Source organism: Mobula hypostoma, chromosome 3, assembly GCF_963921235.1.
Source record: "Mobula hypostoma chromosome 3, sMobHyp1.1, whole genome shotgun sequence".
In the NCBI taxonomy this organism is placed as follows: Eukaryota; Metazoa; Chordata; class Chondrichthyes; order Myliobatiformes; family Myliobatidae; genus Mobula; species Mobula hypostoma.
In genome coordinates, this window is record NC_086099.1 from 125,049,420 (window position 1) to 125,063,917 (window position 14,498).

General features: G+C 43.6%; 1 protein-coding gene across 1 annotated transcript; it reads left to right on the top strand.

Moving 5' to 3' along the window:
- The first annotated feature begins 9,830 nt into the window (after positions 1-9,830).
- LOC134343530 (hydra actinoporin-like toxin 7) lies at positions 9,831-13,320 on the top strand. Its single transcript, XM_063042278.1, has 3 exons — positions 9,831-9,984; positions 10,079-10,192; positions 12,438-13,320. Exons 2-3 carry the CDS (start codon positions 10,089-10,091, stop codon positions 12,844-12,846), a joined length of 513 nt encoding a protein of 170 aa, XP_062898348.1. The 5' UTR covers positions 9,831-9,984; positions 10,079-10,088; the 3' UTR covers positions 12,847-13,320.
- The last annotated feature ends 1,178 nt before the right edge of the window (positions 13,321-14,498 follow it).

Here is a 14,498-nt window from a genome sequence, read left to right on the forward strand (position 1 = left end):
TATTGTGAATCACAGGACAACTTCATGCTTGGTTTAAGGGGAAATTTCAATTGACATTACTAAATAATATGGTGGCTCAGTAGTGTAGTGGTTAGCACAATGCTTTACAGTACAGGCAACCCGGGTTCAATTCCTGCCACTGCCTGTAAGGAGTCTGTACTTTCTCCCTGTGACCGCATGGGTTTCCTCCAGGTGCTCTGGTTTCCTTCCACAGTCCAAAGACATACCGGTTGGTAGGTTAACTGGTCACCGTAAATTGTCCTGTGTTTAGGCTAGGATTAAATCACAGGATTGCTGGGTGGCAGGGCTCAAAGGGACGGAAGGGTCTGTTCCACACAGTATCTCAATAAACAAATAACCCAGTTGATGTTCCATGGCAGAAACATCGGCCAACGGCCAGGTCTCCATCTCCTGTGACGTCTGAACAACTGTAATGCCTCATCATAGGGGGCTTCAACTGCTCAGACCTCAGGGGAAGAGAATTGTTCATGAAACTCTAATTTTCAATATGCAAATTTTAGTTCAAATTCACTTAATATCTCCTTTTGACAAATTATGGAGCAGTTTTTGAATCGTACCCACTATGGACATGGCCAAGAATCTATTTATTGTCTATAATGTAAATAATAGAGACATGCACCTGTTACTTCACCAAATTTCTCTCTGATTAATTGAGTCAAGTGCCCAACTGTTTGTTTTCCATTTTTGGCAACAATTGACAGAGAGACATTAACAATCATTTATTGGTACATGTAGTGATGTGGATTCCATTCAATAATAAATCACTTGAATTTATCGAACAGCTTACATGGAAGCAAGTAATCCCCAAATACGCATCTTTCCATCCTGAACTGATCAATTATTTTGATCAATGTGGGATAAAACTTCCATTGGGATTTATTTAATCCGCTTGAAATTAATCAAACCAGCACAAAAGAGGGCGAATATCTAACAAAGGTTGTATTTTAGGATAAATCAAGTTTCTGCTGTTTTTTTTTTTACCAGTTCAAATGATGTTAGAAGCCTTAACAGATACACATTGAATCCAAAGCATCAGAACACAAAATGATGAAGGAACTCAGCAAGTCAAGAGATTCTGAAGAAGCTGGAAATCTTGAGCAACACACATAATATGCTGGAGGAATTCAGCAAGTCAGGTAGCATTAATGGAGGGGAATATAGAGGGGAAAAAGCAGTCAGCACTTCACACCGAGATCTTTCATCAGGCAGAGTTGCTCCAGCATTTTGTGTGTGTTGCTCAAGATCTCCAGCATCTACAGAATCACTTGTGTTTACATTTAATCCATTTTCAACCTCTCATTGCTATGTTTTGAAGTTCCCACGTGCTTCAAAAAATCAACAATTATACCAGGACCTAAGAAGAGTAGTGTGAGCTGCCTTAATGACTATTATCCAGTAGCATTTACATCTATGGTGATGAAATGCTTTGAGTGTACGGTCATGACTGGAGTCAACTCCTACCTCAGCATGGAACTACACCCATTGCGATTTGTCCATTGCCACAATAGGTCCACGGCGGACACAATCTCAATGGCCTTAGATCACCTGGACAATACGAACACCTATGTCAGGATGCTATTCATTGACTATAGCTGAGCGTTTAACAGAACCTGAGCCTCTTGTATCTCCCTCTGCAACTAGATCCTCAACTTCCTAACTGGAAGACTACAATCTGTGAAGATTGGTGATAACAGTTCCTCCTCACTGACGAGCAACAGCAGCACAGCTCAGGGGTGTGTGCTTAGCCCACTGCTCTACTCCCTCTATACCCATGGCTGTGTGGCTAAGTACAGCTCAAATGCATCCATAAGTTTGCTGATGATACAACCATTGTTGGTAGAATCTCAGATGGAGATGAGAGGGTGTACAGGAGAGAGATATACCAGCTGGTTGAGTGAATTTCAGATGGAGATGAAAGGGCGTACAGGAGTGAGATATACCAGCTGGTTCAGTGGTGTCACAGCAACAACCTTGCACTCAACATCAGTAAGACAAAAGAGCTGATAGTGGACTTCGGGAAGGTAGGACAAGGGAACATAAACCAATACTCATAGAAGGATCAGAAGTGGAAAGAGTGAGCAATTTTAAGTTCTCTGAGGACCTAATCTTGTCACAATATATTGATGTGGTTATAAGGAACACAGGACAGTGGCTATATTTCATTTGGAGTTTGAAGAGATTTGGTTTCTCACCTAAAACACTCGAAAACTTCTATAGATGTACTGTGGAAAGCATTCTGACAGGCTGCATCACTGTCTGGTATGGGGGATGGGCTACTGCACAGATCAAAAGAAGCTACAGAAAGTTGTAAAATTAGTCAGCTCCATCTTGGGTACTAGCCTCCATAATATCCAATGAGCTTCGATGAGCGGTGCCTCAGAGAGGCAGCATCCATCATTAAGGACCCCCATCATGCAGGACGTACCCTCTTCTCATTGTTACCAGCACACACTCAGGGATTCAAAACAGCTTCTTCACTTCTGCCATCCAATTACTAAATGGTCATCGAACCATGAACCCTACCTCACTTTTTAAAATATTATTTCTGTTTTGCACTATTTTTAAACTAATCATTTAATATACATTGACATACCTACTGTAATTGATTTACTTATTTACTTTTCCTTCTATATTATCATGTATTGCATTGTACTGCTGCCGGTAAACTAACAAATTTCACAACACGTCACTGATAATAAACCTGATTGTGATTTCTAAATAACTTTCAGACTGGAAGCTTGAACCATTTGGATGATTGAGAGGGAGATTTTATCTTTGCTTTCCATGCTCTGTCTCATTACCAATCAAAGATACAGTATACTAAGATCAGAGTTTTCAATGATTGTATGTCTGGAAATAGTTGAGAGTTTCAGAAACTGATTTACTATTCATTTTGTTTGAAGCTTGCGGAACTGTTTCTTCAGGATGGTTACAGGATTCCATCAAAGGGTTGGATAACTATCCATTTGTTCAGTAGCGTTGTGAGATATGAGTGATTTAGCTGCAGTATAAATCTCTTACAGAGCTTGAATTCTGCACTGGCTCTGTGAAAAGCTGCTTTAGTCATTTTAACAAAAGTCAGGTTGAAGCAATGGAAATTAAATATATTCTGCTCTATCCCTGAGCAAGAATTGTTTATGTCATAAATAAGCTGTAATATAAGAGCATTCCCCAGATTACAGCGTCCATTATATTGGAAAGTAGAAGTGTATTTTGCCATTGTTTTTTGAGCCTTGGGAAGAATTTTGAGAGCTGTTAACAATTTCCAGGGTTTCACTGGTGAAATAGACCTTTGCTACCCTGAGAAATGTTGAAGAATTAATCGAACGCTTGAGATACTGCGTGATACCGTCACCAAACAAGAAACAGTCCATTCTGATGCATTTCAAATCATACTTGGGGACTTTCATTCCTGGAATCATCTTTGTGAACCTCCGCTGGACCCTCTCCAATGCCAGCACATCTTTTCTAAAATGAGGAGCCCAAAACTGTTCCCAATACACAAAGTGAGGTCTCACCAATGCCTTATGAAGCCTCAGCATCATATCTTTGCTCTTGTGTTCTAGACCTCTTGAAATGAATGCTAACATAGTATTTGCCTTCTTCACCACCGACTCAACCTGCAACTTAACCTTCAGGGTGTTCTGCACAAAGACTCCCAAGTCCCTCTGCATCTCAGATTTCTGGATTTTCTCCCCATTTATAAAATAGTCTGCACATTTATTTCTACTGCCAAAGTGGATGACCATGCATTTTCCAACATTGTATTTCATTTGCCAATTTCTTGCCCATTCTCCTTATCTGTCTAAGTCCTTCTGCATCCTACCTGTTTCCTCAACACTGCCAGGCCCTCCACCAACCTTTGTATCATCTGCAAACTTGGCAACAAAGCCAACTATTTCATCATCTAAATCATTTATATACAGCATAAAAAGAAGTGGTCCTAACACCAACCCCAGCGGAACACCATTGGTCACTGGCAGCCAACCAGAAAAGGATCCTTTTATTTCCCACTCACTGCCTCCTCCCAGTCAGCAAATGCTCTAACCATGTTAGTAACTTTCCTGTAATCCAATGTGCTCTTAACTTGGTAATCAGCCTTATGTATGGCACCTTGTTAAAGGCCTTCCGAAAGTCCAAATAGACAACCTCACATTTATCTGCATTAAAATGCATCTGCCATGCATCTGCCCACTCACCCAGCCTGTCCAAGTCACCCTGCATTCTCATAACATCCTCCTCACATTTCACACTGCTACCCAGCTTTGTGTCATCAGCAAATTTGCTATTGTTACTTTTAATTCCCTCATCTTAATCATTAATATATATTGTAAACAGCTGCGGTCCCAGTACTGAACCCTACCGTACCCCACTGGTCACCGCCTGCCATTCCGAAAGGGACCCGTTAATCACTACTCTTTGTTTTCTGTCAGCCATCCAATTTCCAATCCATGTCAGTACTCTGCCCCCAATACCATGTGCCCTAATTTTGCCCACTAATCTCCTATGTGGGACTTTATCAAAGACTTTCTGAAAGTCCAGGTACACTACATCCACTGGCTCTCCCCTGTCCATTTTCATAGTTACATCCTTAAAAAATTCCAGAAGATTAGTCAAGCACAATTTCCCCTTCGTAAATCCGTGCTGACTCGGACCAATCCTGTTATTGCTAACCAGATGTGTCGTAATTTCATCTTTTATAATTGACGCTAGCATCTTTCCCACCACTGACATCAGGCTAACCGGTCTATAATTCCCTGTTTTCTGTTAAAGAGCAAAGGTCCAGAGATTAGGACATGGGAGGCAGAGAAGCAATGATGGGAAGCCTCAAGCCAATGGATCGGGTCGTGTTCAGGGACTCATCAGTGGATCTGAATGAATACAGCATGGTGGTCATGAACGTTATTAAAACAGTTGTAGACAAGGGTTTTCCCACAAAATCATTCAGTCTTCCCCAGAAGCCTGGATGAACCATGAGATCCGAGATCTGCTGAAAACTTCCATTAGGGTTTATAAATGTGCTTGGAATTAGTCAAACCAACACAAAGAGGGAAGAATATCAAACAAAGGTTGTACTTTAGGGTAAACCAGTTTCTGCAGTTCTTTGACCAGTTTAAATGATGTTAGAAGTCCTAACAGATGCAATTTTAATCCAAAGCATCAGAACACAAAATGCCGAAGGAACTCAGCAAGTCAAGAGATTCTGCAGATGCTGGAAATCTTGAGCAACACACACAAAACACTGGAGGAACTCAACAAGCTGGCAACATCTATGGAGGGTGAAAAGCAGTCAGCATTTCGGACCAAGATCTTTCATCAGGCTGCGTTCCTCCGGCATTTTGTGTGTATTGCTCAAGAGCTCCAGCATCTGCAGAACCTCTTGTATTTACATTTAATCCATTTTCAACCTCTTATTCAACACACACAAAATGCTGAGCAACAGGTCCACAGCAGATGCCACTTCATTGGCTCTTCTCTTAGCCCTGAAACATCTAGACGGCAAAGATGTCATAGGGGGGCATTGGGAGCGAACCCAAATGCAAGACAAAGACACTGAAGTACTAGGAACAGGACTAGGTGTGTCAAGCAAGCGAGGGAAGTGAGGAAGAAACATTCTGGGCAAGACACAGGTCCTGGACGAGGCTAGGATACAGGGCCTGGACTAGGACTAGACTAGGAAAGCGGGACCTGGATGAGGAACTAGGAACTTGGAACCTGGACAAGGACTCCAAGCCAGAGACTGGACAGGGACCCAGAACCTGAGTCTTGACTCTGACTCGGATCCCAGATCCAGGCAAGGACAAGACGTGGCTACAGGATGAGGAGTGGCAACAGGACTGGACATGAGACTCCTGGACAGGACGAGGGAACCCCAGCACCTGGCTGGGCAAGGTACTCCTGGGCTGAGCGAGGCACATGGACAGGACGAGAACACGAATCCTTGACTTGGTCGAGGGAGACAGGAAGGCAGAGCCATGGTCGTGAGAGAACAGGAACATAGAACTTTGGTCATGAGAGAACAGGAATGCAGAGCCTTGGTCATGAGAGAACAGGAACATGGAACGTAGAGCCGGGACCCCTCCTTGGGAACAGGACTTGGGGTTGGGGCTCTACACAGAGGCAGGACCCCTCCTAGGGTGTGGGACATAGGGCTGGGACTCATACACAGAACGCTGAGAGACAGATCTCCACTCAAGGTAGCGGCAAATGGCCGGACCTACCTAGTGAAGGCATGGGCACAGAGACAGTTCTCAACTCAAGGTAGCGGCAAACGGCTGGTCCTACCTAGCAGAGGCGTGGACACAAGCGAGGTAGCAGGCAAGGCTTCAGGCGAAGGTGGCAGGCGAGGGCTACAGAAGGAAGGGGAAGGAAAGGGAACAGTCCAGCAACTGAAGCTGAACCCAGAAGCTGTTTATGTAGCCAGCCCAAAATGGGAATTGTGTGCCTCAATTAAGGCACACAACAGGACAAGGGAAAACGGGAAAACCTGGAATAAGGAATGATGGACCAGACCGTAAACCGGAATGCGGATTTCACGGACTGGACCATGACAGTACCCACCCCACCCCCACCCCCGGCCCCTCTATGGGAGCCTCCTGGAGACCGAACAGGCTCTCCAGGACTAAGGACAACACGGGCGGGTGGGAGGGTATTTAATAGAAGGGAAACCTGGGTGGCAAGAGTAAAATGACAGTGCATGTGTCGCTGGGTCCATATTTGTCTGGACTGTTCTGTCATGCGGGTGGGGGCACGCTGGGTGCGGTCCCAAATGCAAGATACAGACACTGAAGTACTAGGAACAGGACTAGGTGTGTCAAGCAAGCAAGGGAAGTGGGGAAGAAACGTTCTGGACAAGACACAGGGCCTGGACGAGGCTAGGATACAGGGCCTGGACTAGGACTAGACTAGGAAAGTGGGACCTGGATGAGGAACTAAGAACTTGGAACCTGGACAAGGACTCCAAGCCAGAGACTGGACAGGGACCCGGATCCTAGGTCTTGACTTGGGCTCGGACCCCAGATCCAGGCGAGGACAAGACGTGGCTACAGGATGAGGAGTGGCAACAGGACTGGACATGAGACTCCAGGCCAGGACGAGGGAACCCCAGCAAAGGGTGAGAGAACCCCAGCACCAGGCTGGGCGAGGTACTTCCTGGGCTGGGCGAGGCACATGAAAAGGATGAGAACACGTATCCTTGACTTGGTTGAGGGAGGACAGGAAGGCAGAGCCTTGGTCGATGGAGGACAGGGACATGGAACACAGAGCTGGGACCCCCTCCTTGGGAACAGGACTTGGGGCCGGGGCTCTACACAGAGTCAGGACCCCTCCTAGGGAGCAGGACGTAGGGCCAGGACTCATACACAAAGTACTGAGAGACAGATCACCACCCAAGGTAGCAGCAAATGGCCGGACCTACCCAGCAGAGGCGTGCACAAAGAGACGGTTCCCAACTCAAGGTAGTGGCAAACGGCCAGACCCATCTAGGGAACATGTGGACACAGACACAGTTCCCAACTCAACGTAATGGCAAACAGCTGGACCTACCTAGTGAAGGCATGGACACAGAGACAGTTCTCAACATAAGGTAGTGACAAGCAGCTGGACCTACCTAGTGGAGGCATGGACACAAGTGAGGTAGCAGGCAAGGCTTCAGGTGAAGGTAGCAGGCAAGGTTGCAGGTGAAGGTAGCAGGTGAGGGCTACAGAAGGAAGGGGAAGGAAAGGGAACAGTCCAGCAACTGAAGCTGAACCCAGGAGCTGTTTATGTAGCCAGCCCAAAATGGGAATCATGTGCCTCAATTAAGGAACACAACAGGACAAGGGAAAACTGGAAAACCTGGAATAAGGAACGATGGACTGGACTGTGAACCGGAATGCGGACTTCATGGACCGGACCATGACAAAAGATGCATATATCAGGATGCCTTTCATTGACTACAGCTCGACATTCATTTCCATCATCCCCTCAAAACTCATCAATAAGCTCCAGGTCCTTGGCCTCAATACCTCTTCGTGCAAGGGGATCCTCAATCTTCTCACTTGAAGACCCCAGTCAGTTCGGATTGGCAACAACATCTCCTCCATGATCTCCATCAGCACAGATACACCTTAGGGCTGTGTGCTTTGCCCCCTGCTCTACTCACTCTACACTTACGACTGTGTGGCTAACACAGGTCCAGTGCTAAATTCAAGTTTGCTGATGACACCACTGTCGTAGACCAAATCACAGGTGGTGACAAATCACCCTATAGGAGGGAGATTGAAAATCCAGCTGAGGGGTGCCATGAAACCAACCTCTTACTCAATGTCATCAGAATCAAGGAGCTGATTATTGACTTTAGAAGGGAACCAGAGGTGCATGAGCCAGTCCTCATCAGAAGATCAGAAGGTGGGGAGGGTCAGCAACTTCAAATTCCTTACTGTTATTATATTGGAGGGCCTGTCCTGGGCCAACATGTATGTGCAATTACCAACAAAGCACAGCAGTGCCTCTAATTCGGAGTTTGCAAAGATTTGACAAACTTCCATAGATGAGCAGCGGAGAGCACATTGACTGGCTGTATCACAGCCTGGTATGAAAACACCAATGCCCCTGACCAGAAAATCCTACAAAAATAGTGAATGTGGCCCCATCCATCAGGGTAACGCCCTCCCCCACCTTTGAACACATCCAAACGAAGCGTTGACAGAGGAATGCAGCATCTATCATCAGGGATTCCCACCACCCAGCATGTGCTCTCTTCTCACTGCTGCCATCAGGAAGAAGGTACAGGAACCTCAGGAGTCACAGCACCAGGGTCAGGAACAGTTATTACCCCTCAGCCATCAAGCTCCTGAACCAGAGGGGATAACTTCACTCAACTTCACTTGCCCCATCACTGAAATGTTCCCATAAGCTATGGACTCACTTTCAAGGACTCTTCATCTCATGTTCTTAATATTTACTGCTTGTTTATTTATCATTATTATTTCTTTCATTTTGTCTTTACACTGTTATCTTTTGCACATTGGTTGAATGCTCAAGTTGACACAGTCTTTCGTTGATTCTGTTATGGTTATAATTCTATTATGGATTTACTGAGTATGCCGGCAAGAAAATGAATCTCAGAGTTGCATATGGTGACATATATGTACACTGAACTTTGAGTTCCTGTGGGTTTGTTGTTGAACTGATGGAATCAAGTTGCACAAGGCTTCCTGTAAAAAGTTGCACCCTGATGACACAGGAATGTTTCCTTCAGGTCTCAGTTATGTTTACTTTCAAATTGCTCCCTGAAATGTATTTATGTCTGTGGGCACTTCACGAGAGCAAAGTTCATTGTGATTAGTCATTTTTGTCAGGCACTTACCTGTCATCTTTAAATTACATGATATTTATATAGCATTACCAACTTCCAATGTGTAACTTCGTAAAAAACATTGTTTGCCATAATACATGCATCAGTCAAACATGGAGTAGAAGAAAAGAACGAGAAGACCTTAGGACGGGTATCTAAAATCTTTATCAAAGCATTGTGCACATTGGAATAACCAGAAAGGTAGGCTTGAGGATTCTTCTGAACACCAAAGGATAAGAAACTGAAGGAAGTCAATTTCAAATGCAGAATAAGCAGTAGATCTGAGACCATGTACTGATATTTCTGTGCAAAATTATGTATCAAAATTAGGGCTTATTTATTAAACCATTTTAAGTGTTTAGCAATAAACTTTAAGCTCTCTCCTATGCCTTGTATGCAGTTGCAGTTAGTTATGGGTAGTTCAGGAAATCCTGAGCTGGAATTTTTCATCTGGAAGCAGAAAAAAACAACTGGTATTTCCAGGCTTGAACAGTCACAAGGGCGTTTCCCTGGTTCCAACATACTCCCATTTGCCTCAGTCCAAGAATCAAACAGCAAGCATATTCTGTCAGATATAGAGAACGGACCAAATCCTGAAATTGAATTGTTTATCAGTGCAAAACACGGTGAGTAAATTAATTCAATTTTTTTTCAAAGTAATGTGTTGATATATTTCCAAAAAATATCCACTTTTTACAATAATTACCTATGCTTTTCCAGATTTTACACAATGTCCAAGTCAATTGAAGAAATAATGGAAACCGTCGACTCCTCCAGATGTGTGGGGATTGAAATTTCCAACAAAAGCATGTCTTATGTTTTAACTGAACCTGTGTAAGTAAATTTCTCTGTATTTCTTTCTTTGGATTGGAATAGAAAAGCTCAAAGTATTTTGTTTAGTTAAATATTTTTGATGCAATATGGTGATTCAGTCTAGTGCTATCATTCTGTGTCCAAGGAAAATTAGAGAATTCGAATTTATAAAAAACAAAAAAAAAGGCTAATCTTGTCTTGCTCAAAAAAATTAGATACAGTTTTAGTAAAACAAATGAATGCACAAATACAACTTCCAAAGATGAATACTTCTGCTACAACCAGAAACTTCAGCATTTCAAAGTGAAAGGCAGGATCAAAATTTAGAGATCCAGATGCTTGGCTGAGTTCAGAAAAAACTCTGGCTCCAACTTGGCCAGGCTCCCATTTTCCACTCAGTGTTAACCAGCTCAGCTCTGCTGCCCACATCAGAACTGACACCAAGGACTGTCATGCCCATTACCAATTTACAGTCGCACTTGATCCACTTTTCAGACGCATTTTTCAAAACACATAATTCACTAAACAGGCCTTTTCATGCCATTTATCTCCCATCTTTTTCCTCTACAGAAAAGCTCTGTGGCCTGAACACAGTTAAGCAATGCCTTGATTCTCCTTTTCTGATCATTGATTTCAAATGTTCCTTCCCAAATCTTTAACTCTTTCAGTTCTACAGCCTCATCAATCTCTGTTTTACCAATTCTGAATTAATTGTTCTACCACAGACAGGCTTACTTTCAGCTGTCCGAACTATAAAGGTATCAAGAATTCAAACCCTTTGTCCTTCTCTAGCTCACTCTCCAAATTTTGCTCTAATACCATCCCGTCTAGCAATGTGTCCAGCTTCATATCAGAACTGCTTTGGAATCTTTCACTTTATTGATGGTATTCCCACTTTTAAATACAAGGTATTTTAGCTTGCATGCCTTTATGTCAGATATGTGAAGATGGTGATTTTTCTACATATAAAGGACGAAGCAATGTGATATCTAAAGAATGGTGAGAAATAGTGCACTTCACAAGATCATAATACCTTATGTTACGTACCCCGTAACTGGGTTGCCAAACCAGCAGAAATGGATCACTCGGTTGGAGTCTGGAGTACTAGAACTAAGAAAGTTTTATTAAAGAAACAAGCAACACAGTAATCGAAAGGATAATAAATGCAACAGTTCAGTGATGATAAACACACATGTGCACAGAAGTAAGATAACAGCATCAATCAAGCTCTATCGTTGTCTAGGGGTAAATGACCAATTTCAAAATGACTCAAAGTTCAGTCCAGTTAGTAGTTCAGTTCGCAGTAATCGTTGCCATGGCGATGGACAAGGTGGGGGAAGAGAGACAGAGAGAACAGGAACAACTGATCATTCAGAACGGCTTCACTCACAGACCGGCGGGATGGCTCACAAGCAACTTTTGGGCGGGTCCTTGGTGATGTCACCTGAGGTCACCGACTGTGACCCCTCCTCCAGATGCGGTCGATCCTCTGCAGTGAACCCGGCACCCAGGCAAGGGCGGACACACACCGGGTTCCCGCTGATCGTACCTTTCCACCCTTGTCGTTGTCTGGTACTTCTCACCCACTCGTGAGAAGCGTACCGCTTCCAGGGTCTCGTTACCTCGGGTGGCGTGTGTCCCTGTCTTAGCGAACCTGTCCCCTTTTTATCCCCCTGCTGGGGTATCGCCTGTCCATCACTTCAAACAGTTCAGGGTTCAAAGGGGGAGCCGCTCCAGACAGCTCCCTCTCCCACGTCTCTCCATTACACATCTCCAGACGCTGCTCCATTGTTCCTTATCTCTCCTTCCCCTGAGGGCAGGTGGCAGACCAACTGCTGATGCCACTGATGCTAGCCCAGGCCAGCAAACATCTTAATTTTATGTGTATTCTCGTAACAATAAACATGAGGAATTCTGCAGATGTGAAAATTCAAGCAACACACATCAAAGTTGCTGGTTAACGCAGCAGGCCAGGCAGCATCTCTAGGAAGAGGTACAGTCGACGTTTTGGGCTGAGACCCTTCGTCAGGACTAACTGAAGGAAGAGCTAGTAAGAGATTTGAAAGTGGGAGGGGGAGGGGGAGATCCCCCTCCCACTTTCAAATCTCTTACTAGCTCTTCCTTCAGTTAGTCCTGACGAAGGGTCTCGGCCCAAAACGTCGACTGTACCTCTTCCTAGAGATGCTGCCTGGCCTGCTGCGTTCACCAGCAACTTTGATGTGTGTTGCTTGAAGATCATAATACAGTTGTGATTTGTCTCTCTCAGGACCTACAATTACAGTGGCCGAGTATACAGTCCACCACCCCCCACCATTGACCGGGGACAGAAAGGAGTGTGCGTCTTCATCAAGACTCCCTACACAGCTTGTGGCACTGTTGGAGTGCTGAGCTACCGTTTTGGTAACACCCAGATCTCCCTGCTGGTTTCCAACCCTTACGACTACAACAAATATAGCATTGAGTATGCTCTGTATGTCCCTGACATACCCACTCCGACTGACAACAACTTATATAACAAGATGTACAACGAGCTAACGGAATCGGCTTCCTTCACAAAGACATCGCTGGGAAAGGGTAACCCGTCTCTGAACATCACAAAAAGGGGTATATTTGTTTCAGCCACTATGTCTAACGAGAAGAAAGCAATTCTCAAAATAGATATCAGAGATGCTTAAGTTAACTCATTGTTAAAGCTCTAACAGTTAGTGACGGTTACACATCTCAGCATAGTGAAACCACTTTACTAGTGCTACCGATAATTTCATCCAATCACCCCAGCTTTCATATCATCTTTAATCTCTCTGTTATTGTTTCTCATTTTTTTCTTTAATGTAATGTACTAACATGACTACAGTGGCAATAGCCAAAAATTCATTCCAGTTTCTATTAACTCAATGCTTGACAAGTAAATATTTTAACTTCTTCTGTTGTGAAGAACAGTTTAAAGTTTATTGGGCAACTTGACAGCTTATTATTACATTTCCAACAATAATAAAATATAATCTACCAACTGTACTGTTTGTTTTTTTTTGCTTAATGATTTATGGATAATTCACAGAAAGAACTTTTTGATACCACACCTATGAAACCATTCAGCTCACACAAAAGAGACTGTACTATGTGGTAGGAATAAAGGATTGGCTAATGAACTCATTTTTCTGTGTATTTTATGTAACAATGACAAGCACTGCACTGTAATACAAAGTCCAAGGGTTGTTTTGCTCTGAACTGGAGATATCTTTCAATGTTATTCCACTGAAGGTAGAAGTGGGAGATGTAGATCAGCTTTGGAATTAAGCACGGTTTAGATGCATGTCGAAGTAACTGTCATCACCGATAATAAATTAAAGAGACTGAGCCCAGAACAGACGCACTCTTATGACTCAAACATATATTTTTATTTTACAAGGAGAGAAGTATGGCCCCGTCACCCACGCAGTTCTGAAGTCCGAACAAAACACTGCTATTTTTATACAGAATAGGCTTATTGGATATGGATGACTGTAAATTGTATATGTTTGAATTCTTTACTTGTAAGATCAATCGCCATTCACAATAGAGGTGTTAAAGTCAATCGAAACTTCAAGCAGACAGGTGATGACATTTTGAAGTCAGTAAAGATAATTGGGCCTTCGTTGTTGGGTAAGTTTCACATCCTTCTATTATTCCAACCTCATCTGTTCCCAGCACCCCTTAAACGAGTAAGGGGACGGAATGTTTTAGGCAGATCTTTCTGGAAAAGGCTCACTACAGAACCCTCATTTGTCTGGCTTGAGTACATACTGTCACAGTCGATCTCCTCTGTAATGAAGCAGTGGTGTCTCCAGTGTTCACACTTGCCTGTAACTGCCCCAGGCTATTGTTGTCTTTACTGCAACTTCCACACATTGTCAGAACAATTAATTCAATAAAATTAGAGATGATTTTCTGAATGGCAATTGTAATTATCAGGTCAGACAGTGATTGATTAAAGGGTCACAGGTCTGATGGTGAATGGAGATATAAAGTGCCGTTGTGTATTGCATTGTCATCATACATAAAGGTGCCTGGTGAGGGTTCTGTGATTAACAAAGCCAAGCAATAACTAAATATATATATCAGTTGTTACAGTGACTGGCAATGCCAACTACACTGGTGATGGTACAGTACTGTTCAAAAGTTTAAGGCACAGATATATATCTAGGATGCGTCAGACTTTTGCACAATACTGTATTTCTCAATGAGGAGCGGAGAGTGAGTATAAATCTGGCAGGAGCAAAGGATGTTGGGAATGGTGAGGGTGGCGCTGTGGGAGGTGTGTGGGAGAGGTAGTGGAGAAGGAATGCCA